General features: G+C 46.0%; 1 protein-coding gene across 1 annotated transcript in view; it reads left to right on the top strand.

Moving 5' to 3' along the window:
• The first annotated feature begins 237 nt into the window (after nucleotides 1-237).
• The window catches only part of LOC112242105 (uncharacterized protein C8orf34 homolog), a 163,851-nt gene continuing 138,902 nt past the window's right edge, over nucleotides 238-25,186 (top strand). Inside the window, exon 1 of the mRNA XM_042298624.1 lies at nucleotides 238-724. Coding sequence (XP_042154558.1) covers nucleotides 590-724 — 135 coding nt within the window. The 5' untranslated portion in view covers nucleotides 238-589. The remainder of the gene's footprint in view (nucleotides 725-25,186) is intronic.

Genomic DNA, 25,186 nt, shown 5'->3' with positions numbered 1-25,186 from the left:
TCCGTATTCCACATGCATTATGCTCATGTGAAAAGCATCTGTACAGGACAGGAGGAGTGTGCATTTCACTAGGTGAATCATGCCCAGGCCAATCTTTCAACAAGCGCAGCACCGTGTGGTGTAGCCAGGATACAGTGCAGCTGCGCAAAAAGCCGCACCGTGTCTGTCACATCTGTCTGTCTTTCAGGACCTTTAAATACCGGGTACGGTATACAATCTGAAGGAGTGGCCGAAGCTCTCATCCACTGATATCACTCTCAGCCAATGAGCAGAAGATGCCTAATCACTGTCAAATAACCGTCTTTGCCATTGGCTTGGTGGTGGAACAGGACCCTAGGGAGCCACTCAAGCATCGCTCCGGGGACGGTCCCGTGCTCCTGCTGTAGTAATCAAGTCGAACGGAGCGCAGCGCGGCGCGGCCGTGTACCTGCTACTTTCCTTCCACTATGCGCGTCTCGTCTCGGTGGAGCAAACGCACCAATCTTAAACGCCCGATATCTGCGGTGCGGAACTGTTCCTCTCTCTCTGCACTTGGCTACAGTTTTACAGTTCAAAAAGGCGTTCGACTCTCGTATATCTTGGTGGATGAATGTATGATTCTGCCGCACAGTTTGTACTCAGCACAGTAACGTTTAATGTAATATCTAGTTCCTTCATGGCGTCTCAACAGCAGTCAAGAATTCAGTCTTACCTGGAGAAAAATAAAATTGGACCGTTGTTTGAGGTAAGTGCCCAAATCATCTAAACTAACACATTTCACATGTTTTGCTGCGAGACAGCAATTTATCAACATTAATAGTCTATGCTATGGTTTCAACGTAGTAACTTAGATTGATCAAATAACCCGAAGAAGCGGGGACTATTCTATATAAAAACTAGTTTAGGCCTATACATATGAAAAGTATAAGAGCCTGTCCCTGCATTGAATTGTGAAATACGGAGATCGCACAATCCTTCAGTCCGATAGGAGGTCAATAACACAGATTCAATCTGCCTGCAAGATTATGAAAGGAAACCACTCTGTACATCCAGCTGTTGGACAACAGTATACAATAGTGGTTGTCTTGTTCCGGACTTCCCCTTGTGGAGGTGTTTCTCGACGCTCCCGACGGGGTTTTAGAGGCAGAACACAGTGGGCAAGGCGATAGCCTATAATTGTGTGATAGTAGGCTACTAAGTAAAGGAATAAAACGCACGGCGGGAAAGTGAGGCTGACACCCTCACTGCGCCTGCGTCCCAGTGGCACATATGTTTTTACTGAACAGAAACAACACTATTTTGTTGTTGTTTATAAACTGTAAAAGTGAGTCAACACAATGGACTACGTCAATTATCACAACATTATCATTGCGTTAGTTGTGCCTTCATAGTCCAGTTTGAAGAAATGTGATTATTACGGGATGCTGGAGATGAACGGCGTTTAGCTGTAGAGTGTTGTAATGTCCTGTGTGTCTGTGTAGGGAGTTTTTCATAACCGTGATGTCGTCAGGTATTTTACTATAGTTAGTAAATTGGCTTCACTGCCATTAGGACATTTAATCGATAGCCTATCTGAGTTGAAACATTTCGACAGCAGACAAGGGCAGAATAAAGACAGAATAGCAGCAAGTCATCTACCTGGATGGGCTATTTAATTGAAGTGAATGGTAAACTGTCCGTTTTAATATATTTTCGTGTGGTTTGTCACTGGGGTCTGTTTTGAATGTGCTTCTACACCTGCATTGCTTTGCTCTTTGGGGGTTTTAGGTCTGGGTTTCTGTACAGCACTTTGAGATATCAGCTGATTGTGAGAAGGGCTTTATAAATATATTTGATTTGATTGGATTCTATATCAGTGTGATATAATGACAGTATATTGACTACCACAGCACACAGTGTGGTATGAACTCCCAGCTATGCACACACACACACACACACACACACACACACACACACACAACACTAACACACACACACTAACACGCACACACACACACACACACACACTAACACACACACACACAACACTAACACACACACACACACACACACACACTACACACACACACACACACTAACACACACACACTAACACTAACACACACACACACACACACACACACTAACACACACACACTAACACTAACACACACACACACACTAACACACACACACACTAACACAACACTAACACACACACACACACACACACACACACACACAGTATTGATATTATATCCCAGCTAGATGAGTCAATCCTGGGCTGCGTCCCAAATTCCAAATGGTACCCTATATTCCCTTTACAGGGTCTTACACAGTGGAAAGGGACTAGCATACCATTTGGGACGTGGCTGCTGGTTGAGTAGACAGTAGAATCATGTCTAATTGGAGAGGGTCAGGTGGGAAGATTAATCCTCAGATGCTGGGAGACACCGAGGCCACACAAACACATGCTGTTTCTCCTGAGGCTCATCTATACACACACACACACACACACACACCATCTGTGGTAACAAAACTGAGTGTTTGTGTCGTGCCAGTGCATGTTTTTGTGGGAGGGAGAGAAAGAGGGAGCAGGAAAGAGAGAGACTGTGTGTATGTTAGTATGTATATATGTGAGTGTGTATGCAGTATGTTTATGTGTGTGTGTGTACGCATGCAGTATGTGTGTGTGCATGCAGTTGTCACGATCGTCTGATGAATTAACGGACCAGGGCGCAGCGCACGTAGAGTTCCACATGTTTAATCAAATGAAACTCACAAAAACAACGAAGAAGAATAAACGATACGTGAAGCTGAAGCAGTGCTCACAGGTAACTACACAGAAACAAGATCCTACAAAAACCAGTGGGGAAATGGCTGCCTAAATATGATCCCCAATCAGAGACAACAATAATAAACAGCTGCCTCTGATTGGGAACCATACCAGGCCAACATAGAAAACAAAGCACCTAGATAGGAACACCCCCCCCCTAGTCACACCCCAACCTAACATAAATAGATGTCGGTGGCGGCACCGGTGCGGGTCTTTGCCCCCGCCCAGACCACGGGTCCGGCCATGGAGCTGGGTTGAACGCAGCACCCGGACTGGGCACCGGCGCTGAGGAAGGCTCCGGCCATGGAGCTGAGTTGGCCGCCGTGCCTGGACTGGGCAACGGCGCAGAGGAAGGCTCCGGCCTTGGTGCAGGACTGGACGCCGTACCTGGACTGCGCACCGGCGCAGAGAAGGGCTCCTGCCATGGAGCTGGAGGTTCTGGACCATGGACCGTCGCAGAAGGCTCTGGACCGTGTACCGTCTCAGAAGGCTCCGGACCGTGTACCGTCTCAGGAGGTTCCAGACCGTGGACCGTCTCAGGAGGTTCCGGAACGTGGACCGTCTCAGGAGGTTCCGGACCGTGGACCATCTCAGGAGGTTCCGGAACGTGGACCGTCTTAGGAGGTTCCGGACCGTGGACCGTCTCAGGAGGTTCCGGACCGTGAAACGTGGCCGGAAGCTCTGGACTGGGGACCGTCGCCTGAAGCTCTGGACTGGGGACCGTCACTCTGGACCATGTAGCTATGGGCTGGGACCGTACCGTCCTCAGGAGGTTCCAGACCGTGGACTGGGGAGGTTCCGGACCGTGGACCAGGAGGTTCACCGGAAGCTCTGGACTGGGGACCGTCACCTGAAGCTCTGGACTGGGGACCGTCGCCTGAAGCTCTGGACTGGGGACCGTCGCCTGAAGCTCTGGACTGGGGACCGTCACCTGAAGCTCTGGACTGGGGACCGTCACCTGAAGCTCTGGACTGGGGACCGTCACCTGAAGCTCTGGACTGGGGACCGTCACCTGAAGCTCTGGACTGGGGACCGTTGCCTGAAGCTATGGACTGGGGACCGTCGCCTGAAGCTCTGGACTGGGGACCGTCGCCTGAAGCTCTGGACTGGGGACCGTCGCCTGAAGCTCTGGACTGGGGACCGTCGCCTGAAGCTACCTGAAGCTGGACTGGGGACCGTCACCTGAAGCTATGGACTGGGGACCGTCACCTGAAGCTATGGACTGGGGACCGTCACCTGAAGCTATGGACTGGGGACCGTCATTTGAAGCTATGGACTGGGGACCGTCACCTGAAGCTATGGACTGGGGACCGTCGCCTGAAGCTATGGACTGGGGACCGTCGCCTGAAGCTATGGACTGGGGACCGTCGCCTGAAGCTATGGACTGGGGACCGTCGCCTGAAGCTATGGACTGGGGACCGTCGCCTGAAGCTCTGGACCTATGCGTGGGGCCGGCACAAGTGGCACCAGTCTGGTGACACGCACTTCAGGGAGAGTGCGGGGAGCAGGCACAGGACGTACCTGACTGGGGACACGCACTTCAGGGAGAGTGAGAGGAGGAGGCCAAGGACGTACTGGGCAGTGGAGGCGCACTGGAGACCTGGTACTTAGAGCTGGCACAGATGGTGCCGGACTGGTGTTATGCTCCTCTGCAGCGCTCTCATCGCCACCACCTCTCTCCGGAATCTTTTGCTGAGTTCCTCCTCCTTACGGTCTCTGGCTCATCGCTGTCGTCGCTGTCCTCCCTTCTCTCCTGTAGTCTGTCGCTAGGGAATGCGATCATGTCCTGCCAGGATTTCCTCCCAAGTCCAGGATCCCTTCCCATCCAATATCGTTTCCCAAGTCCAGGATACACTCTCCTCCTGGTTACGCTGCTTGGTCCTTGACCCCCTGCTTGTGGTGGGATCTTCTGTCACGGTCGTATAATGAATTAACGGACCAGGGCGCAGCGTACGTAGAGTTCCACATGTTTCTGTGTAGTTACCTGTGAGCACTGCTTCAGCTTCACGTATCGTTCATTCTTCTTCGTTGTTTTTGTGAGTTTCATTTGATTAAACATGTGGAACTCTACTTACGCTGCGCCTTGGTCCGTTAATTCATTCACAACTGATTGGATTTGGGGCGGCAGGGTAGCCTAGTGGTTAGAGTGTTGGACTAGTAACCAGAAGGTTGCAAGTTCAAACCCCCGAGCTGACAAGGAACAAATCTGTCGTTCTTCCCCTGAACAGGCAGTTAACCCACTGTTCCTTTCCTCTCTCCCCTTTCCCTCTCTCCTTTCCTCCCTTTGCCTCTACCTGAGATAGTGTCCTTTTCAATATGTGTGTGGCAACTCATATTAGCTCCCAACTAATAAAACTATTACTTGAAATGACCCTTTAAATGTATGATTAAAAATCACAATAGAAATATTGAAAAGGGTTGAGGTATAGTTGCCGAAAGAATACGCTTCATTCTATAAATTATAACATTCACTAACCCAATGGACAGTGTATTAACGTCATTTCAACAAAAGAAAATCAATTTGATGGAAAACTGATTGGATTTGCAAAAAAGTCATCAACGTCAGGGAATTTTTTATGTTTTTTCACCCAACTTTTCATTTAAGTCCAGTAGCATGGTGAAATGTTTTGTTGAGTTCACATTAGTCTCAAATAGCACCCTATTCCCTATCTAGTGCACTACTTTAGACCAGAGCCCAATGGCACCCTATTCCTTATCTAGTGCCCTACTTTCGACCAGAGCCCTATGGCACCCTATTCCTTATCTAGTGCCCTACTTTAGACCAGAGCCCTATGGCACCCTATTCCCTATCTAGTGCCCTACTTTAGACCAGAGCCCTATGGCACCCTATTCCCTATCTAGTGCCCTACTTTAGACCAGAGCCCTATGGCACCCTATTCCCTATCTAGTGCCCTACTTTAGACCAGAGCCCTATGGCACCCTATTCCCTATCTAGTGCCCTACTTTAGACCAGAGCCCTATGGCACCCTATTCCTTATCTAGTGCCCTACTTTAGACCAGAACCCTATGGCACCCTATTCCCTATCTAGTGCACTATTTCGACCAGAACCCTACTTGCAAATACATTTGCATGTGTGGCTCCTTTCCACAATCAATCAGTATGGCAAAAATAATCTCTGCCCAGAGGGCCTAAGACATATTGTTTTTTGCATAGAGAGAAACTAGTGTGGAAGGAGAGTCTCCAGAGAGAGAAACTAGTGTGGAAGGAGAGTCTCCAGAGAGAGAAACTAGTGTGGAAGGAGAGTCTCCAGAGAGAGAAACTAGTGTGGAAGGAGAGTCTCCAGAGAGAGAAACTAGTGTGGAAGGAGAGTCTCCAGAGAGAGAAACTAGTGTGGAAGGAGAGTCTCCAGAGAGAGAAACTAGTGTGGAAGGAGAGTCTCCAGAGAGAGAAACTAGTGTGGAAGGAGAGTCTCCAGAGAGAGAAACTAGTGTGGAAGGAGTGTCTCCAGAGAGAGAAACTAGTGTGGAAGGAGAGTCTCCAGAGAGAGAAACTAGTGTGGAAGGAGAGTCTCCAGAGAGAGAAACTAGTGTGGAAGGAGAGTCTCCAGAGAGAGAAACTAGTGTGGAAGGAGAGTCTCCAGAGAGAGAAACTAGTGTGGAAGGAGAGTCTCCAGAGAGAGAAACTAGTGTGGAAGGAGAGTCTCCAGAGAGAGAAACTAGTGTGGAAGGAGTGTCTCCAGAGAGAGAAACTAGTGTGGAAGGAGAGTCTCCAGAGAGAGAAACTAGTGTCGAAGGAGAGTCTCCAGAGAGAGAAACTAGTGTGGAAGGAGAGTCTCCAGAGAGAGAAACTAGTGTGGAAGGAGAGTCTCCAGAGAGAGAAACTAGTGTGGAAGGAGAGTCTCCAGAGAGAGAAACTAGTGTGGAAGGAGTGTCTTCCACTTTGGAAGATGAATAATTTTCTGAAAATGAGGATCATGTCTCTGTCAATTCTGAATCTGACAAGTGAGTTAGAAGAAGAGGATGAGATTGACCCTCTGCCAGCCCCAGGCCCAGCCCATCAGCAACCAGCCCCAGGCCCAGCCCATCAGCAACCAGCCACAGGACCAGCCCGTCAGCAACAAACTCATCAGCAGCCTGCAGGAGGAGAAATATGGATGTCAATTTTTTTATTTTATTGAATGGTCAAGGAACGAGCCACCCCGCATGGACGCCAATGTGATAAGGATGTAACCAGGGCCGACACGGATGGAATGGTCAAGGAACGAGCCACCCCGCATGGACGCCAATGTGATAAGGATGTAACCAGGGCCGACACGGATGGAATGGTCAAGGAACGAGCCACCCCGCATGGACGCCAATGTGATAAGGATGTAACCAGGGCCGACACGGATGGAATGGTCAAGGAACGAGCCACCCCGCATGGACGCCAATGTGATAAGGATGTAACCAGGGCCGACACGGATGGCGGTGACTCATCTGCAGGACATAGTCTTCTTTTCAGCTGTTCATCCCAGACACCATTCAGAAAACTGGACTAATTTGGAGGGAAGGTGTGTTTTTGGAGAGAGGTGGAAGGAGATGGACCAAACTCATTTACATGCCTACTTGGGGTTTCTTATCCTTGCTGGTGTTTTCAGATCCAATGGGGGAATCCCCAGAATCCCCATGGGATACAGAAACTGGCAGAGAACTTTTCAGTGCAATAATGTCTCTGGAAAACATCCACATTATTTCCAGGATTATCCAATCATGTTATTGGTCACATGGTTAGCAGATGTTATTGGTCACATGGTTAGCAGATGTTATTGGTCACATACACTTGGTTAGCAGATGTTATTGGTCACATACACTTGGTTAGCAGATGCTAATGCGAGTGTAGCGAAATGCTTGTGCTTTTTAGTTCCGACCGTGCAGTAATATCTAACAAGTAATCTAACAATTTCACAACAACTACCTCATACAGTGTAAAGGAATGATTAAGAATATGTACATTTAAATATATGAATGAGCGATGGCCGAACGGCATAGGCAAGATGCAGTAGATGGTATAGAGTACAGTATGTATATATATAGATGGTATAGAGTACAGTATATATATATATATATATGAGATGAGTAATGTAGGGTATGTAAACATTATATAAAGTGGCATTGTTTAAGTAACTAGTGATACATTTATTACATCCACATATTAATTATTTAAAGTGGCTAGAGTTGAGTCTGTAGCAGCCACTCAATGTTAGCAGCCACTCAATGTCTGCAGCAGCCACTCAATGTTAGTGGTGGCTGTTTAACAGTCTGATGGCCTTGAGATAGAAGCTGTTTTTCAGTCTCTTGGTCCCAGCTTTGATGCACCTGTACTGACCTCGCCTTCTGGATGATAGCGGGGTGAACAGGCAGTGACTCGGGTGGTTGTTGTCCTTGATTATCTTTATGGCCTTCCTGTGACATCGGGTGGTGTAGGTGTCCTGGAGGGCAGGTAGTTTGCCCCGGTGATGCATTGTGCAGACCTCACTACCCTCTGGACAAGCTTACGGTTGTGGGCGGAGCCATATCAGGTGGTGATACAGCCCGACAGGATGCTCTTGATTGTGCATCTGTAAAAGTTTGTGTGTTTTTGGCGACAAGCCAAATTTCTTCAGCCTCCTGAGGTTGAAGAGGCCCTGTTGCGCCTTCTTCACCATGCTGTTTGTGTGGGTGGGCCATTTCAGTTTGTCCGTGATGTGTACGCCGAGGAACTTAACTTACTACCCTCTCCACTACTGTTCCATCGATGTGGATAGGGGGGTGTTCCCTCTGCTGTTTCCTGAAGTCCACAATCATCTCCTTTGTTTTGTTGACGTTGAGTGTGAGGTTATTTTCCTGACACCACACTCCGAGGGCCCTCACCTTCTCCCTGTAGGCCATCTCGTCGTTGTTGGTAATCAAGCCTACCACTGTAGTGTTGTCTGCAAACTTGATGATTGAGTTGGAGTCGTGCGTGGCCACGCAGTCATGGGTCAACAGGGAGTACAGGAGAGGGCTCAGAACGCACCCTTGTGGGGCCCCAGTGTTGAGGATCAGCGGGGTGGAGATGTTGTTTCCTACCTTCACTACCTGGGGGGCGGCCCGTCAGAAAGTCCAGGATCCAGTTGCACAGGGGTCGAGACCCAGGGTTAATGACGAGTTTGGAGGGTACTATGGTGTTAAATGCTGAGCTGTAATCGATGAACATCATTCTTACATAGGTATTCCTCTTGTTCTGATGGGTTAGGGCAGTGTGCAGAGTGGTTGAGATTGCATCGTCTGTGGACCTATTGGGCGGTAAGCAAATTGGAGTGGGTCTAGGGTGTCAGGTAGGGTGGAGGTGATATGGTCCTTGACTAGTCTCTCAAAGCACTTCATGATGACGGAAGTGAGCCAGCTTGTCTGCACATGCTCTGAGGACGCGGCTAGGGATGCCGTCTAGGCCGGCAGCCTTGCAAGGCGTAACAGTTGAAATGTTTTACTCATGTTTGCTAAGGTGAAGGAGAGCCTGCAGGTTTTGGTAGCGGGCCGTGTCAGTGGCGCTGTATTGTCCTCAAAGCGAGCAAAGAAGTTGTTTATTTTGTCTGGGAGCAAGACGCCGGTGTTGGCGACGGGGCTGGTTTTCTTTTTGTAATCTGTGATTGACTGTAGACCCTCCCACATATGTCTCGTGTCTGAGCGGTTGAGTGGCGACTCTACTTTGTCTCTACTAACGCTTAGCTTGTTTGATTGCCTTACGGAGGTAATAGCTACACTGTTGGTATTCGGTCATATTTTCGGTCGCCTTGCCATGATTAAAAGCAATGGTTCGCGTTTTCAGCTATGCGCGAATGCTGCCATCAATCCACGGTTTCTGGTTGGGGAAGGTTTTAATAGTCGCCGTGGGTACAACATCACAACATCACCGATGAACTTGCTAATAAACTCGCTCACAGAATCAGCGTATACATCAATGTTGTTGTCCGATACTATCCTGAACATATCCCAGTCCACGTGATCAAAGAAATCTTGAATGGTGGAATCAGATTGGTCGGACCTGTGTTGAACAGACCTGAGCAAAGCCATTTCCTGTTTTTGTTTCTGTCTGTAGGCTAGGAGCAACAAAATGGAGTCTTTGTATGCTTTGTATGCGTCGCGGAAGTTAGAGTAGCAATGATCCAGAATTTTGCCAGCCCGGGTCGCGCATTCGATATGCTGATAAAATTTAGGGAGCCTTGTTTTCAGATTAGCCTTGTTTAAATCCCCAGCTACAATAAATGCAGCCTCAGGATATGTGGTTTCCAGTTTATATAGAGTCTATTGAAGTTCTTTCAGGGCCGTCGAGGTATCTGCATGGGGTGATATACACGACTGTGATTATGATCGAAGGGAATTCTCTTGGTAGATATTGCGGTTGGCATTTGATTGTAAGGAATTCTAGGTCAGGTGAACAGAAGGACTTGAGTTCCTGTATGTTGTTATGATCACACCACGACTCGTTAACCATAAGGCATACACCCCCGCCTTTCTACTTACCAGAGAGATGCTTGTTTCTGTCGGCGCGATGCATCGACTCTGATAACGTATCCCGAGTGAGCCATGTTTCCGTGAAACAAAGAATGTTACAATCTCTGATGTCTTCTTGGAAGGCAACCTTTGCTCAAATTCCGTCTACCTTGTTGTCAAGAGACTGGACATTGGCAAGTAGTATAATCGGGAGCGGTGAGCGATGTGTTTGCCTACTGAGCCTGACCAGAAGCCCCTTCTGCGACGGCGTTGTTTTGGGTCGCCGGCTGGGATCAGATCCATTGTCCTGGGTGGTGGTCCAAACAGAGGATCCGCTTCGGGAAAGTCGTATTCCTCCACGCTGTGGAGAACGTTCTGCTGCCTGCAACATCCTCCAGCATGACCGGTTTGGCGGTGGGTCAGTCATGGTGTGGGGTGGCATTTCTTTAGGGGGCCGCACAGCCCTCCAGGTGCTCGCCAGAGGTAGCCTGACTGCCATTAGGTACCGAGATGAGATCCTCAGACCCCTTGTGAGACCATATGCTGGTGTGGTTGGCCCTGGGTTCCTCCTAATGCATGACAATGCTAGACCTCATGTGGCTGGAGTGTGTCAGCAGTTCCTGCAAGAGGAAGGCATTGACGCTATGGACTGGCCCGCCCGTTCCCCAGACCTGAATCCAATTGAGCACATCTGGGACATCATGTCTCGCTCAATCCACCAACGCCACGTTGCACCACAGACACACTACTGAGCCTAATTTTGACTTGTTTTAAGGACATTACATCAAAGTTGGATCAGCCTGTAGTGTGGTTTTCCACTTTAATTTTGAGTGTGACTCCAAATCCAGACCTCCATGGGTTGATAATTTTTGTGTGATTTTGTTGTCAGCACATTCAACTATGTAAAGAAAAAAGTATTTAATAAGAATATTTCATTCATTCAGATCTAGGATGTGTTATTTTAGTGTTCCCTTTATTTTTTTGAGCAGTGTACATTTAAAAAAAAAACTACTGCATAGTTTCCTAAGAACGTGAAGCGAGGCGTCCATCTCTGTCGATGCCAAATCTCTCTCCCACTTTGATAGCTGAGACACCAGACCAGCTCGGCGGCAGAGAGACAAGCTAGCTACAATCAGGTCAGTGCAGAGAGACAAGCTAGCTACAATCAGGTCAGTGTAGAGAGACAAGCTAGCTACAATCAGGTCAGTGTAGAGAGACAAGCTAGCTACAATCAGGTCAGTGCAGAGAGACAAGCTAGCTACAATCAGGTCAGTGTAGAGAGACAAGCTAGCTACAATCAGGTCAGTGTAGAGAGACAAGCTAGCTACAATCAGGTCAGTGTAGAGAGACAAGCTAGCTACAATCAGGTCAGTGTGGGACAAGTGGGTGGACCGCCTTCCCCTGTTTTACAACCCTGGGTCCAACGTTACTGTTGATGAGCAGTTTATGCCATTTAGGGGCCGCTGCCCCTTCAGGCAGTACATACCGTCTAAACCCGCCAAATATGGAATAAGATCTGGGCTGCCTGTCAAGCTGCTTCATCATATGCGTGGAACTTGTAAATTTATGTTTGAACTGAGGGATTGTCAGGACTATGTAGTACAGTATAGAGCCATGGGGGCTGGTGAGGGCAGCTATAGGAGGACGGGCTCATTGTACTGGCTAGAATTGTAGGGACCGACGAGTAGAGAAGAAGGTACGGGGAGTCAAACATTTAATCAGGAACAGACATGGAACAAGACAGGAACAGACATGGAACAAGACAGGAACAGACATGGAACAAGACAGGAACAGACATGGAACAGACATGGAACAAGACAGGAACAGACATGGAACAGACATGGAACAAGACAGGAACAGGCATGGAACAAGACAGGAACAGACATGGAACAGACATGGAACAAGACAGGAACAGACATGGAACAGACATGGAACAAGACAGGAACAGACATGGAACAAGACAGGAACAGACATGGAACAGACATGGAACAAGACAGGAACAGAAATGGAACAAGACAGGAACAGACATGGAACAAGACAGGAACAGACATGGAAGAGACATGGAACAAGACAGGAACAGACATGGAACAAGACAGGAACAGACATGGAACAAGACAGGAACAGACATGGAACAGACAGTAACAGACATGGAACAGACATGGAACAGACAGTAACAGACATGGAACAGACAGGAACAGACATGGAACAGACATGGAACAGACAGGAACAGACATGGAACAGACAGGAACAGACATGGAACAGACATGGAACAAGACAGGAACAGACATGGAACAGACAGGAACAGACATGGAAGAGACATGGAACAAGACAGGAACAGACATGGAACAAGACAGGAACAGACATGGAACAGACAGTAACAGACATGGAACAGACAGGAACAGACATGGAACAGACATGGAACAGACAGGAACAGACATGGAACAGACAGGAACAGACATGGAACAGACATGGAACAAGACAGGAACAGACATGGAACAGACAGGAACAGACATGGAACAGACAGGAACAAGACATGGAACCAGACAGGAACAGACATGGAACAAGACATGGAACAGACATGGAACAGACATGGAACAAGACATGGAACAGACATGGAACAGACATGGAACAAGACAGGAACAGACATGGAACAAGACAGGAACAGACATGGAACAGACAGGAACAGACATGGAACAGACAGGAACAGACATGGAACAGACAGGAACAGACATGGAACAGACAGGAACAGACATGGAACAGACAGGAACAAGACATGGAACAGACAGGAACAGACATGGAACAAGACATGGAACAAGACAGGAACAGACATGGAACAAGACATGGAACAAGACAGGAACAGACAGGAACAGACATGGAACAGACATGGAACAGACATGGAACAAGACAGGAACAGAAGTGGAACAAGACAGGAACAGACATGGAACAGAAATGGACCAAGACAGGAACAGACATGGAACAAGACAGGAACAGACATGGAACAGACATGGAACAGACAGGAACAGACATGGAACAAGACAGGAACAGACATGGAACAGACATGGAACAAGACAGGAACAGACATGGAACAAGACAGGAACAGACATGGAACAAGACAGGAACAGACATGGAACAGACATGGAACAAGACAGGAACAGACATGGAACAAGACAGGAACAGACATGGAACAGACATGGAACAAGACAGGAACAGCGTCTCTGCACATGGGTATTAAAGGACAATCAATGTTGAAGCTGCGGAACAGAGCGGAGATTTAGGGGAGGTAATGAATCAAATCAAATCCAATGTATTGATATATCCCTTCGTACATCAGCTGATATCTCAAAGTGCTGTACAGAAACCCATCCTAAAACCCCAAACAGCAAGCAATGCAGGTGTAGAAGCATGGTGGCTAGGAAAAACTCCCTAGAAAGGCCAAAACCTAGGAAAGAAACCTAGAGAGGAACCAGGCTATGTGGGGTGGCCAGTCCTCTTCTGGCTGTGCCGGGTGGAGATTATAACAGAACATGGCCAAGATGTTCATAGATGACCAGCATGGAACAGAGTGGTGGAACAGAGATTTAGGGGAGGTAATGACAGAGGTGATTGAGTCCATGTTGGTAAAATTATGATTAAATGACTGAACAAATCATTTTAAATGGAACTGTAACTAAGTAAACTTATACTCTGTTTTATTATATCTGATTAACAATATGAGTTCATAAGAAGGGATCGTGTGACACGGACAAGGAGTAATTAAAGTTAATGAACACCATTCCAACTAGGAAGAAACGAATGGGTTGGGGACTGTGTAAACAGATAAGGAAGTTAACCTATGGTTGAACCTACGGAACTGAGCTCTGGGGTTTTAAGATAAGACAGTGAGTGCATTCCTAGGTTTTCTGTTAATTAGAACTGTCAGCTCAGTGGTGATCGATAATGTTGAGGGGTCAAAAGCTACCTGGGAGTGTGTTAGTAAGTTAGAATGAACTTTTCACCTTACTTTGTCCCGGTCGAGAGGAGGGGATTCTGTTAAAGCAATGAAATGACGTCATGATCTGTATATAAACTGTTGCTCGTGGTGAAGTGGCAGCACGCTCCGAGAATAAATTCTGTTACCTATTATTGAAAGACTGGTCTGCGTCTATTTTATGCAAAAAATAATCTTATAAATTCTCATAAAATAGATTAAGGGTTTTCAATTGATGAAAGCACATTGGCATAATTAAATTACACTAACAGTCCAGGTGAGTCCAATAATTGCTGATGCGCGTGATGAGGGGAGCAGGTGTGCGTAACGATGGTGACAGGAGTGCGTAATGTTTAGCAGCCTGGCGCCCTCGAGCCCCAGGGAGGGAGAGCGGAAGCAGGCGTGACAGGAATGGAATAAATGCAGTGGTATGAAACACATTAAATGTATGGAAAACCACATGTTCCCCCCCCCCCCATTCCAGCAATTACAATAAGCCCGTCCTCCTATCCCACCAGCCTCCTCTGAGATTGAGAAAGGTCTGTAACACTGAATGTTGCCAGCTCTTCATAGAAGGATGCTTTTGCCTGTTAGTTTCACTTCCTCTTAATGAGGTAAACGGTACATGTTTCAGAGGATGGGAATTAGATAGGAGCTTTAGAACGTGTCCCAAATTGTACTATTCCCTTTTTTTTTTAAATAAGTGCACTACTTTTGACCAAAAACCCAAATAGGGAATAGGGTGCCATTTGGGACACATTTTATGTTCAGTTCTCCCCAGGAGGAAGCTACTCCTTAATTAATGTGTTGGTCAGGGAAAGTCTTATCAGCTGAAAGACATAAAATGCTAATGTGTTGATGACAGAAAACAATCTTTGGCAACAAAATAAAATAAATGCTTAATTATTGAGCTAGAATGAAAGTTGTTATTCTGTTCAATGCGCACATTGAGCTAGCTAAACAAATCAAATTGTATGATTGTATTTGTCACATACACATGGTTAGCAGATGTTATTGGTCACATACACATGGTTAGCAGATGTTATTGGTCACATACACATGGCTAGCAGATGTTATTGGTCACATACACATGGTTAGCAGATGTTACTGGTCACATGGTTAGCAGATGTTATTGGTCACATACACATGGTTAGCAGATGTTACTGGTCACATACACATGGTTAGCAGATGTTATTGGTCACATACACATGGCTAGCAGATGTTATTGGTCACATACACATGGTTAGCAGATGTTACTGGTCACATACACATGGTTATCCGATGTTAATGTTAGCAATGCTTCATACATTTAGCCAGTGCAGTAGTAACCACATGGTTAATGTTATTGGTCACATACACATGGTTAGCAGATGTTATTGGTCACATACACATGGTTAAAGATGTTACTGGTCACATATGGTTAGAGATGTTACTGGTCACATACACATGGTTAGCAGATGTTACTGGTCACATACACATGGTTAGCAGATGTTATTTGTCACATACCATGGCTAGCAGATGTTATTTGGTCACATACCATTGGTTTTCAGCAGATGTTTTGGTCACATACACATGGTTAGCAGATGTTATTGGTCACATGGTTAGCAGATGTTAGATGAATTAGCAGAAGATTCTCAGCATACCATGGTTAGCAGATGTTCAGGTCACATACACATGGTTCAGTCTGTAGATGTTACTGGTCATGTTTCAATGTTAGACCCACCACATGGCTAACCTGTTATTGGTCACATACACATGGTTAGCCAGAAACTGGTCACATAACATGGTTGGTCATGTTATTGGTCACATACACATCATCCCAGATGTTAGACACACACATGGTTAGCAGATGTTATTGGTCACATGCCCATCTCCAGTCCTCCATTACCCCCACAACAGATGGTTACAGATGTTACTGGTCACATGGTTGGCAGATGTTATTGGTCACATACACATGGTTAGCAGATGTTACTGGTCACATACCATGGTTACAGATGTTATTGGTCACATACACATGGCTAGCAGATGTTATTGGTCACATACACATGGTTAGCAGATGTTATTGGTCACATACACATGGTTAGCAGATGTTATTGGTCACATATACATGGTTAGCAGATGTTATTGGTCACATACACATGGTTAGCAGATGTTATTGGTCACATACACATGGTTAGCAGATGTTATTGGTCACATACACATGGTTAGCAGATGTTATTGGTCACATACACATGGTTAGCAGATGTCATTGGTCACATGCACATGGTTAGCAGATGTTATTGGTCACATACACATGGTTAGCAGATGTTATTGGTCACATACACATGGTTAGCAGATGTTATTGGTCACATACACATGGTTAGCAGATGTTATTGGTCACATACACATGGTTAGCAGATGTTATTGGTCACATACACATGGTTAGCAGTTACTGGTCCTCCAGTACACCCAGCAGGACACATTTTAGCAGATTTATTGGTCACATACACACCTGGTTCAGCTTGTTATTGGTCACATACCCATGGTTAGCAGATGTTAATGGTCACATTGGTTAGGGATGTTATTGGTCACATACAATGGTTAGCTGTTGAGGTCACATACAGGTTATCCGATGTTAATGCGAGTGTTGGGGCTTCTAGGACTGGAGGTGAGCTGTTGGGATACTGGAGGACTGGAGTTTGGCTTTTGAGGCTACTGGAGGACTGGAGTTGGGCTGTTGGGGGTACTGGAGGACTGGAGTTGGGCTGTTGGGGGAACTGGAGGACTGGAGTTGGGCTGTTGGGGGTAGTGGAGGACTGGAGTTGGGCTGTTGGGGTTACTGGAGGACTGGAGTTGGGCTGTTGGGGGTACTGGAGGACTGGAGTTGGGCTGTTGGGGTACTGGAGGACTTGAGTTGGGCTGTTGGGGTACTGGAGGACTTGAGTTGGGCTGTTGGGGGTACTGGAGGACTGGAGTTGGGCTGTTGGGGGTACTGGAGGACTGGAGTTGGGCTGTTGGGTGTACTGGAGGACTGGAGTTGGGCTGTTGGGGGTACTGGAGGACTGGAGTTGGGCTGTAGGGGGGACTGGAGTTAGGCTGTTGGGTGTACTGGAGGACTGAAGTTGGGCTGTTCGGGGTACTGGAGGTTTGGAGTTGGGCTGTTGGGGTACTGGAGGACTGGAGTTGGGCTGTTGGGGGTAGTGGAGGACTGGAGTTGAGCTGTTGGGGGAACTGGAGAAGGGAACCACTGCCCTACATAGTGCACTAGTAGTACACTACTAGTGAGTGAGAGAGAGAGAGATATCTGCATTAGGTATCTCTCACAGACCAGACAGACAGCTGTGATCTGCATTAGGTTTCTAACAGAATCTGTAGAGTGACAAATTGAATGCTGCGGAGACACACGAAGATGACAATAAAAAATCTATTTGATGGAGAATGATTGCGTTCCCACTGGTCATCATTGATCATCACAACAGACCAGTTGAAGCTGTAACCCATTTCATTTATGGGTCAGGTTGTCTCTGAAGAGCACTGTCTGAATTCAGGAGACAGACAGGGAGAAAATGAGACAAGATAGCGAGCAGATCCTATATCTAACAGCCGATCCTTCCTATATCTAACTGCAGATCCTTCCTATATCTAACAGCAGATCCTTCCTATATCTAACAGCAGGTCCTATATCTAACAGCATATCCTATATCTAAAAGCCGATCCTTCCTATATCTAACAGCAGATCCTTCCTATATCTAACAGCAGGTCCTATATCTAACAACAGGTCCTATATCTTACAACAGGTCCTATATCTAACAACAGGTCCTATATCTAACAGCATATCCTATATCTAACAGCAGATCCTTCTTATATCTAACAGCAGATCCTTCTTATATCTAACAGCATATCCTATATCTAACAGCAGATCCTTCTTATATCTAACAGCAGATCCTTCTTATATATCTAACAGCAGATCCTATATCTAACAGCAGATCCTTCTTATATCTAACAGCATATCCTATATCTAACAGCAGATCCTTCCTATATCTAACAGCATATCCTATATCTAACAGCAGATCCTTCCTATATCTAACAGCAGCTCATTCCTATATCTAACAGCAGGTCCTATATCTAACAGCAGATCCTTCCTATATCTAACAGCCAATCCTTCCTATATCTAACAGCAGATCCTATATCTAACAGCAGATCCTTCCTATATCTAACAGCATATCCTATATCTAACAGCAGATCCTTCCTATATCTAACAGCAGATCCTTCCTATATCTAACAGCATATCCTATATCTAACAGCCGATCATTCCTATATCTAACAGCAGATCATTCCTATATCTAACAGCAGATCCTTCGTATATCTAACAGCAGATCCTATATCTAACAGCAGATCCTTCCTATATCTAACAGCAGATCCTTCCTATATCTAACAGCATATCCTATATCTAACAGCCGATCATTCCTATATCTAACAGCAGATCCTTCCTATATCTAACAGCAGATCCTTCCTATATCTAACAGCAGATCCTTCCTATATCTAACAGCAGATCCTTCCTATATCTAACAGCAGATCCTTCCTATATCTAACAGCAGATCCTTCCTATATCTAACAGCAGATCCTTCCTATATCTAACAGCAGATCCTTCCTATATCTAACAGCAGATCATTCCTATATCTAACAGCAGATCATTCCTATATCTAACAGAAGATCCTTCCTATATCTAACAGCAGATCCTGTCCATCTGCAGATCATATGTCCAACAGCAGATCCTATATCTAATAGCACACAGTAGTCTACACACACGCAAATGCAGCAGCACGCATGCACACACGCATCAGCACAAGAGTATACACACACACACACACACACTCTGTTTCTCTTGTCAGACAAGCCTCGTCTGTGAGGTGACTGTCTCCATATCAAATCAAATCTTACAACACATGAATAAGATCATTAAAAGTCAACTGCCTCTTAGAACCAACTTCTCTGGTTTTAAACGGCCTGTTGTGGCGTCGATATGATTCAGAAACATAGGATAGGATCACTTAAAGTCTCGTCCAAAACTAATTTTTGTAAGTGAGTTTGTCACGACTTACAGGAGTGTTGGGTATGGAGTAGGATCACTTTCCCAGTGCCCACTAGCGAGAGAAGCAGCTGTGTTGACTGCTCTCTAGCAGCTGTGTTGACTGCTCTGTTTCAGCTGTGTTGACTGCTCTCTATCAGCTGTGTTGACTGCTCTGTTTCAGCTGTGTTGACTGCTCTCTATCAGCTGTGTTGACTGCTCTCTATCAGCTGTGTTGACTGCTCTCTAGCAGCTGTGTTGACTGCTCTGTTTCAGCTGTGTTGAATGCTATGTATCAGCTGTGTTGACTGCTCTCTATCAGCTGTGTTGACTGCTCTCTAGCAGCTGTGTTGACTGCTCTGTATCAGCTGTGTTGACTGCTCTCTATCAGCTGTGTTGACTGCTCTGTTTCAGCTGTGTTGACTGCTCTCTATCAGCTGTGTTGACTGCTCTGTTTCAGCTGTGTTGACTGCTCTCTAGCAGCTGTGTTGACTGCTCTGTTTCAGCTGTGTTGACTGCTCTCTATCAGCTGTGTTGACTGCTCTCTATCAGCTGTGTTGACTGCTCTGTTTCAGCTGTGTTGACTGCTCTCTAGCAGCTGTGTTGACTGCTCTGTTTCAGCTGTGTTGACTGCTCTCTATCAGCTGTGTTGACTGCTCTCTAGCAGCTGTGTTGACTGCTCTGTATCAGCTGTGTTGACTGCTCTCTATCAGCTGTGTTGACTGTTCTGTATCAGCTGTGCTGACTGCTCTGTATCAGCTGTGTTGACTGCTCTCTATCAGCTGTGTTGACTGCTCTGTTTCAGCTGTGTTGACTGCTCTCTAGCAGCTGTGTTGACTGCTCTGTTTCAGCTGTGTTGACTGCTCTCTATCAGCTGTGTTGACTGCTCTGTAACAGCTGTGTTGAATGCTATGTATCAGCTGTGTTGACTGCTCTCTATCAGCTGTGTTGACTGCTCTCTAGCAGCTGTGTTGACTGCTCTCTATCAGCTGTGTTGACTGCTCTGTATCAGCTGTGCTGACTGCTCTGTAACAGCTGTGTTGAATGCTATGTATCAGCTGTGTTGACTGTTCTGTATCAGCTGTGTTGACTTCTCTCTATCAGCTGTGTTGAATGCTCTCTATCAGCTGTGTTGACTGCTCTCTATCAGCTGTGTTGACTGCTCTCTATCAGCTGTGTTGACTGCTCTGTTTCAGCTGTGTTGACTGCTCTCTATCAGCTGTGTTGACTGTTCTGTATCAGCTGTGTTGACTGCTCTCTATCAGCTGTGTTGACTGCTCTGTTTCAGCTGTGTTGACTGCTCTGTTTCAGCTGTGTTGACTGCTCTGTTTCAGCTGTGTTGACTGCTCTCTATCAGCTGTGTTGACTGCTCTCTAGCAGCTGTGTTGACTGCTCTGTATCAGCTGTGTTGACTGCTCTCTATCAGCTGTGTTGACTGCTCTCTATCAGCTGTGTTGACTGCTCTGTTTCAGCTGTGTTGACTGCTCTCTATCAGCTGTGTTGACTGCTCTGTTTCAGCTGTGTTGACTGCTCTCTAGCAGCTGTGTTGACTGCTCTGTTTCAGCTGTGTTGACTGCTCTCTAGCAGCTGTGTTGACTGCTCTGTTTCAGCTGTGTTGACTGCTCTCTATCAGCTGTTTGACTGCTCTAGCAGCTGTGTTGACTGCTCTGTTTCAGCTGTGTTGACTGCTCTAGTGTTGACTGCTCTGTTTCAGCTGTGTTGACTGCTCTCTATCAGCTGTGTTGACTGCTCTCTAAGCTGTGTTGACTGGGGCTGGGACTGCTAACTATCAGCTTATTAACTATGCTGTGTTGACTGCTCTCTAGCAGCTGTGTTGACTGCTTTAACATCTTATCAGCTGTGTTGACTGCTCTCTATCAGCTGTGTTGACTGCTCTGTTTCAGCTGTGTTGACTGCTCTCTATCAGCTGTGTTGACTGCTCTGTATGTCCAATGACTGCTCTCTCTTCTCTCTCTCTCTCTCTCATCCTCTCTCTCATCCTCTCTCTCATATCTCTCCCTCTTTCTCTCTCTCTCATCTGCCCCCTTTCTCTGGGATCTCTCATACTTATTAACTCTCTCTCTCTCTCTCAGTCTCTGGGGGCTGGGATTAACATCTCTTATCTAACTCTCTCTCCCCTTTCTCTCTCTGTCCGTCTGAGGGCTGGGATGCCAGGCCTAAACAGCCATTTCTCTAATAATGTTATTATTATGCTGGGGGCTGGGATTAACATATTTATGAACTAGTGCTGGGGGCTGGGATTAACATATTTATGAACTAGTGCTGGGGGCTGGGATTAACATATTTATGAACTAGTGCTGGGGGCTGGGATTAACATACTTATTAACTAGTGCTGGGGGCTGGGATTAACATACTTATTAACTAGTGCTGGGGGCTGGGATTAACATATTTATTAACTAGTGCTGGGGGCTGGGATTAACATACTTATTAACTAGTGCTGGGGGCTGGGATTAACATACTTATTAACTAGTGCCTGGGGCTGGGATTAACATACTTATTAACTAGTTCTGGGGGCTGGGATTAACATACTTATTAACTAGTGCTGGGGGCTGGGATTAACCAAACACTGTCTCATATTTATGAACTAGTGCTGGGGGCTGGGATTAACATACTTATTAACTAGTGCTGGGGGCTGGGATTAACAAATTTATTAACTAGTGCTGGGGGCTGGGATTAACATACTTATTAACTAGTGCTGGGGGCTGGGATTAACATACTTATTAACTAGTGCTGGGGGCTGGGATTAACAAATTTATTAACTAGTGCTGGGGGCTGGGATTAACATACTTATTAACTAGTGCTGGGGGCTGGGATTAACATACTTACATACTTCTCTCTCTCTCTCTCGCTCATCCTCTCTCTCTCTCTCTTGCTCATCCTCTCTCTCTCTCGCTCATCCTCTCTCTCTCTCTTGCTCATCCTCTCTCTCTCTCTCTCGCTCATCCTCTCTCTCTCTCGCTCATCCTCTCTCTCTCTCTCTCTCATCCTCTCTCTCTCTCTCTCTCATCTCTCTCTCTCATCTCTCTCTCTCTCATCTATCCCCTTTCTCTCTCTCTCTCTCTCAGCTCTCTCTCTCCCTCTTTCTCTCTATCTCTCTCTCTCTCTGTCCGTCCTCTCTCTCTCTCTCTCTCTCTCTCTCTCTCTCTCTCTCTCTCTCTCTCTCATCCTCTCTCTCTCTCATCTCTCCCCCTTTCTCTCTCTCTCTCTCTCAGCTCTCGCTCTCCCTCTTTCTCTCTATCTCTCTCTCTCTCTCTCTGTCCGTCCTCTCTCTCTCTCTCTCTCCTTTCTCTCTCTGTCCGTCCTCTCTCTCTCTCAGCCCTCTTTCTCTCTATCTCTCTCTCTCTCTCTCTCTCTGTCCGTCCTCTCTCTCTCTCTCTCTCCCCTTTCTCTCTCTGTCCGTCCTCTCTCTCTCCTCCCAGAGCGGCGGATGCCAGGCCTAAGGCTGTGTGTTCAGACAGCCATTTCTCTAATAATGTTATTATTATGCTGGGGGCTGGGATTAACATATTTATGAACTAGTGCTGGGGGCTGGGATTAACATACTTATTAACTAGTGCTGGGGGCTGGGATTAACATACTTATCAACTAGTGCTGGGGGCTGGGATTAACATACTTATTAACTAGTTCTGGGGGTGGGATTAACATACTTATTAACTAGTGCTGGGGGCTGGGATTAACCAAACACTGTCTCATATTTATTAACTAGTGCTGGGTGCTGGGATTAACATACTTATTAACTAGTGCTGGGGGCTGGGATTAACATACTTATTAACTAGTGCTGGGATTAACATACTTATTAACTAGTGCTGGGGGCTGGGATTAACATATTTATTAACTAGTGCTGGGGGCTGGGATTAACATACTTATTAACTAGTGCTGGGGGCTGGGATTAACATACTTATTAACTAGTTCTGGGGGCTGGGATTAACATACTTATTAACTAGTGCTGGGGGCTGGGATTAACTATTTATGAACTAGTGCTGGGATTTACTTAAACTAGTGCTGGGGGCTGGGATTAACATACTTATTAACTAGTGCTGGGGGCTGGGATTAACATACTTATTAACTAGTGCTGGGGGCTGGGATTAACATATTTATTAACTAGTGCTGGGGGCTGGGATTAACATACTTATTAACTAGTGCTGGGGGCTGGGATTAACATACTTATTAACTAGTGCTGGGATTAACATATTTATTAACTAGTGCTGGGGGCTGGGATTAACATATTTATTAACTAGTGCTGGGGGCTGGGATTAACATACTTATTAACTAGTGCTGGGGCTGGGATTAACAATATGTATTAACTAGTGCTTGGGGCTGGGATTAACATACTTATTAACTAGTGCTGGGGGCTGGGATTAACATATTTATTAACTAGTGCTGGGGGCTGGGATTAACCAAACACTGTCTCACATTTATTAACTAATGCTGGGGGCTGGGATTAACATACTTATTAACTAGTGCTGGGGCTGGGATTAACATACTTATTAACTAGTGCTGGGGGCTGGGATTAACATACTTATTAACTAGTGCTGGGGGCTGGGATTAACATACTTATTAACTAGTGCTGGGGGCTGGGATTAACATACTTATTAACTAGTGCTGGGGGCTGGGATTAACCAAACACTGTCTCATATTTATTAACTAGTGCTGGGGGCTGGGATTAACATATTTATTAACTAGTGCTGGGGGCTGGGATTAACATATTTATTAACTAGTGCTGGGTGCTGGGATTAACATACTTATTAACTAGTGCTGGGGGCTGGGATTAACATACTTATTAACTAGTGCTGGGGGCTGGGATTAACCAAACACTGTCTCATATTTAAACTAGTGCTGGGGCTGGGATTAACATACTTATTAACTAGTGCTGGGGGCTGGGATTAACATACTTATTAACTAGTGCTGGGGGCTGGGATTAACATACTTATTAACTAGTGCTGGGGGCTGGGATTAACATACTTATTAACTAGTGCTGGGGGCTGGGATTAACATATTTATTAACTAGTGCTGGGTGCTGGGATTAACATACTTATTAACTAGTGCTGGGGGCTGGGATTAACATACTTATTAACTAGTGCTGGGATTAACATACTTATTAACTAGTGCTGGGGGCTGGGATTAACATATTTATTAACTAGTGCTGGGGGCTGGGATTAACATATTTATTAACTAGTGCTGGGGGCTGGGATTAACATACTTATTAACTAGTGCTGGGGGCTGGGATTAACAATATGTATTAACTAGTGCTGGGGGCTGGGATTAACATACTTATTAACTAGTGCTGGGGGCTGGGATTAACATATTTATTAACTAGTGCTGGGGGCTGGGATTAACCAAACACTGTCTCATATTTATTAACTAATGCTGGGGGCTGGGATTAACATACTTATTAACTAGTGCTGGGGGCTGGGATTAACATACTTATTAACTAGTGCTGGGGGCTGGGATTAACATACTTATTAACTAGTGCTGGGGGCTGGGATTAACATACTTATTAACTAGTGCTGGGGGCTGGGATTAACCAAACACTGTCTCATATTTATTAACTAGTGCTGGGGGCTGGGATTAACATACTTATTAACTAGTGCTGGGGGCTGGGATTAACATACTAATTAACTAGTGCTGGGGGCTGGGATTAACATACTTATTAACTAGTGCTGGGGGCTGGGATTAACATATTTATTAACTAGTGCTGGGGGCTGGGATTAACATACTTATTAACTAGTGCTGGGGGCTGGGATTAACCAAACACTGTCTCATACATATTAACTAATTCAGACACACACACACACTGTTACTGGTATTAACCCAACACAGTTATATAAGCATTTAACTCATTCAGACCTTCTGTTATCTCATTACATGCTTACTGGCTGTCAATACAATTATTAAAAAACATCTG

This window comes from Oncorhynchus tshawytscha, linkage group LG16 (assembly GCF_018296145.1).
Source record: "Oncorhynchus tshawytscha isolate Ot180627B linkage group LG16, Otsh_v2.0, whole genome shotgun sequence".
NCBI classification, from domain to species: domain Eukaryota; kingdom Metazoa; phylum Chordata; class Actinopteri; order Salmoniformes; family Salmonidae; genus Oncorhynchus; species Oncorhynchus tshawytscha.
This window is presented reverse-complemented; position numbering and strand designations above follow the sequence as displayed.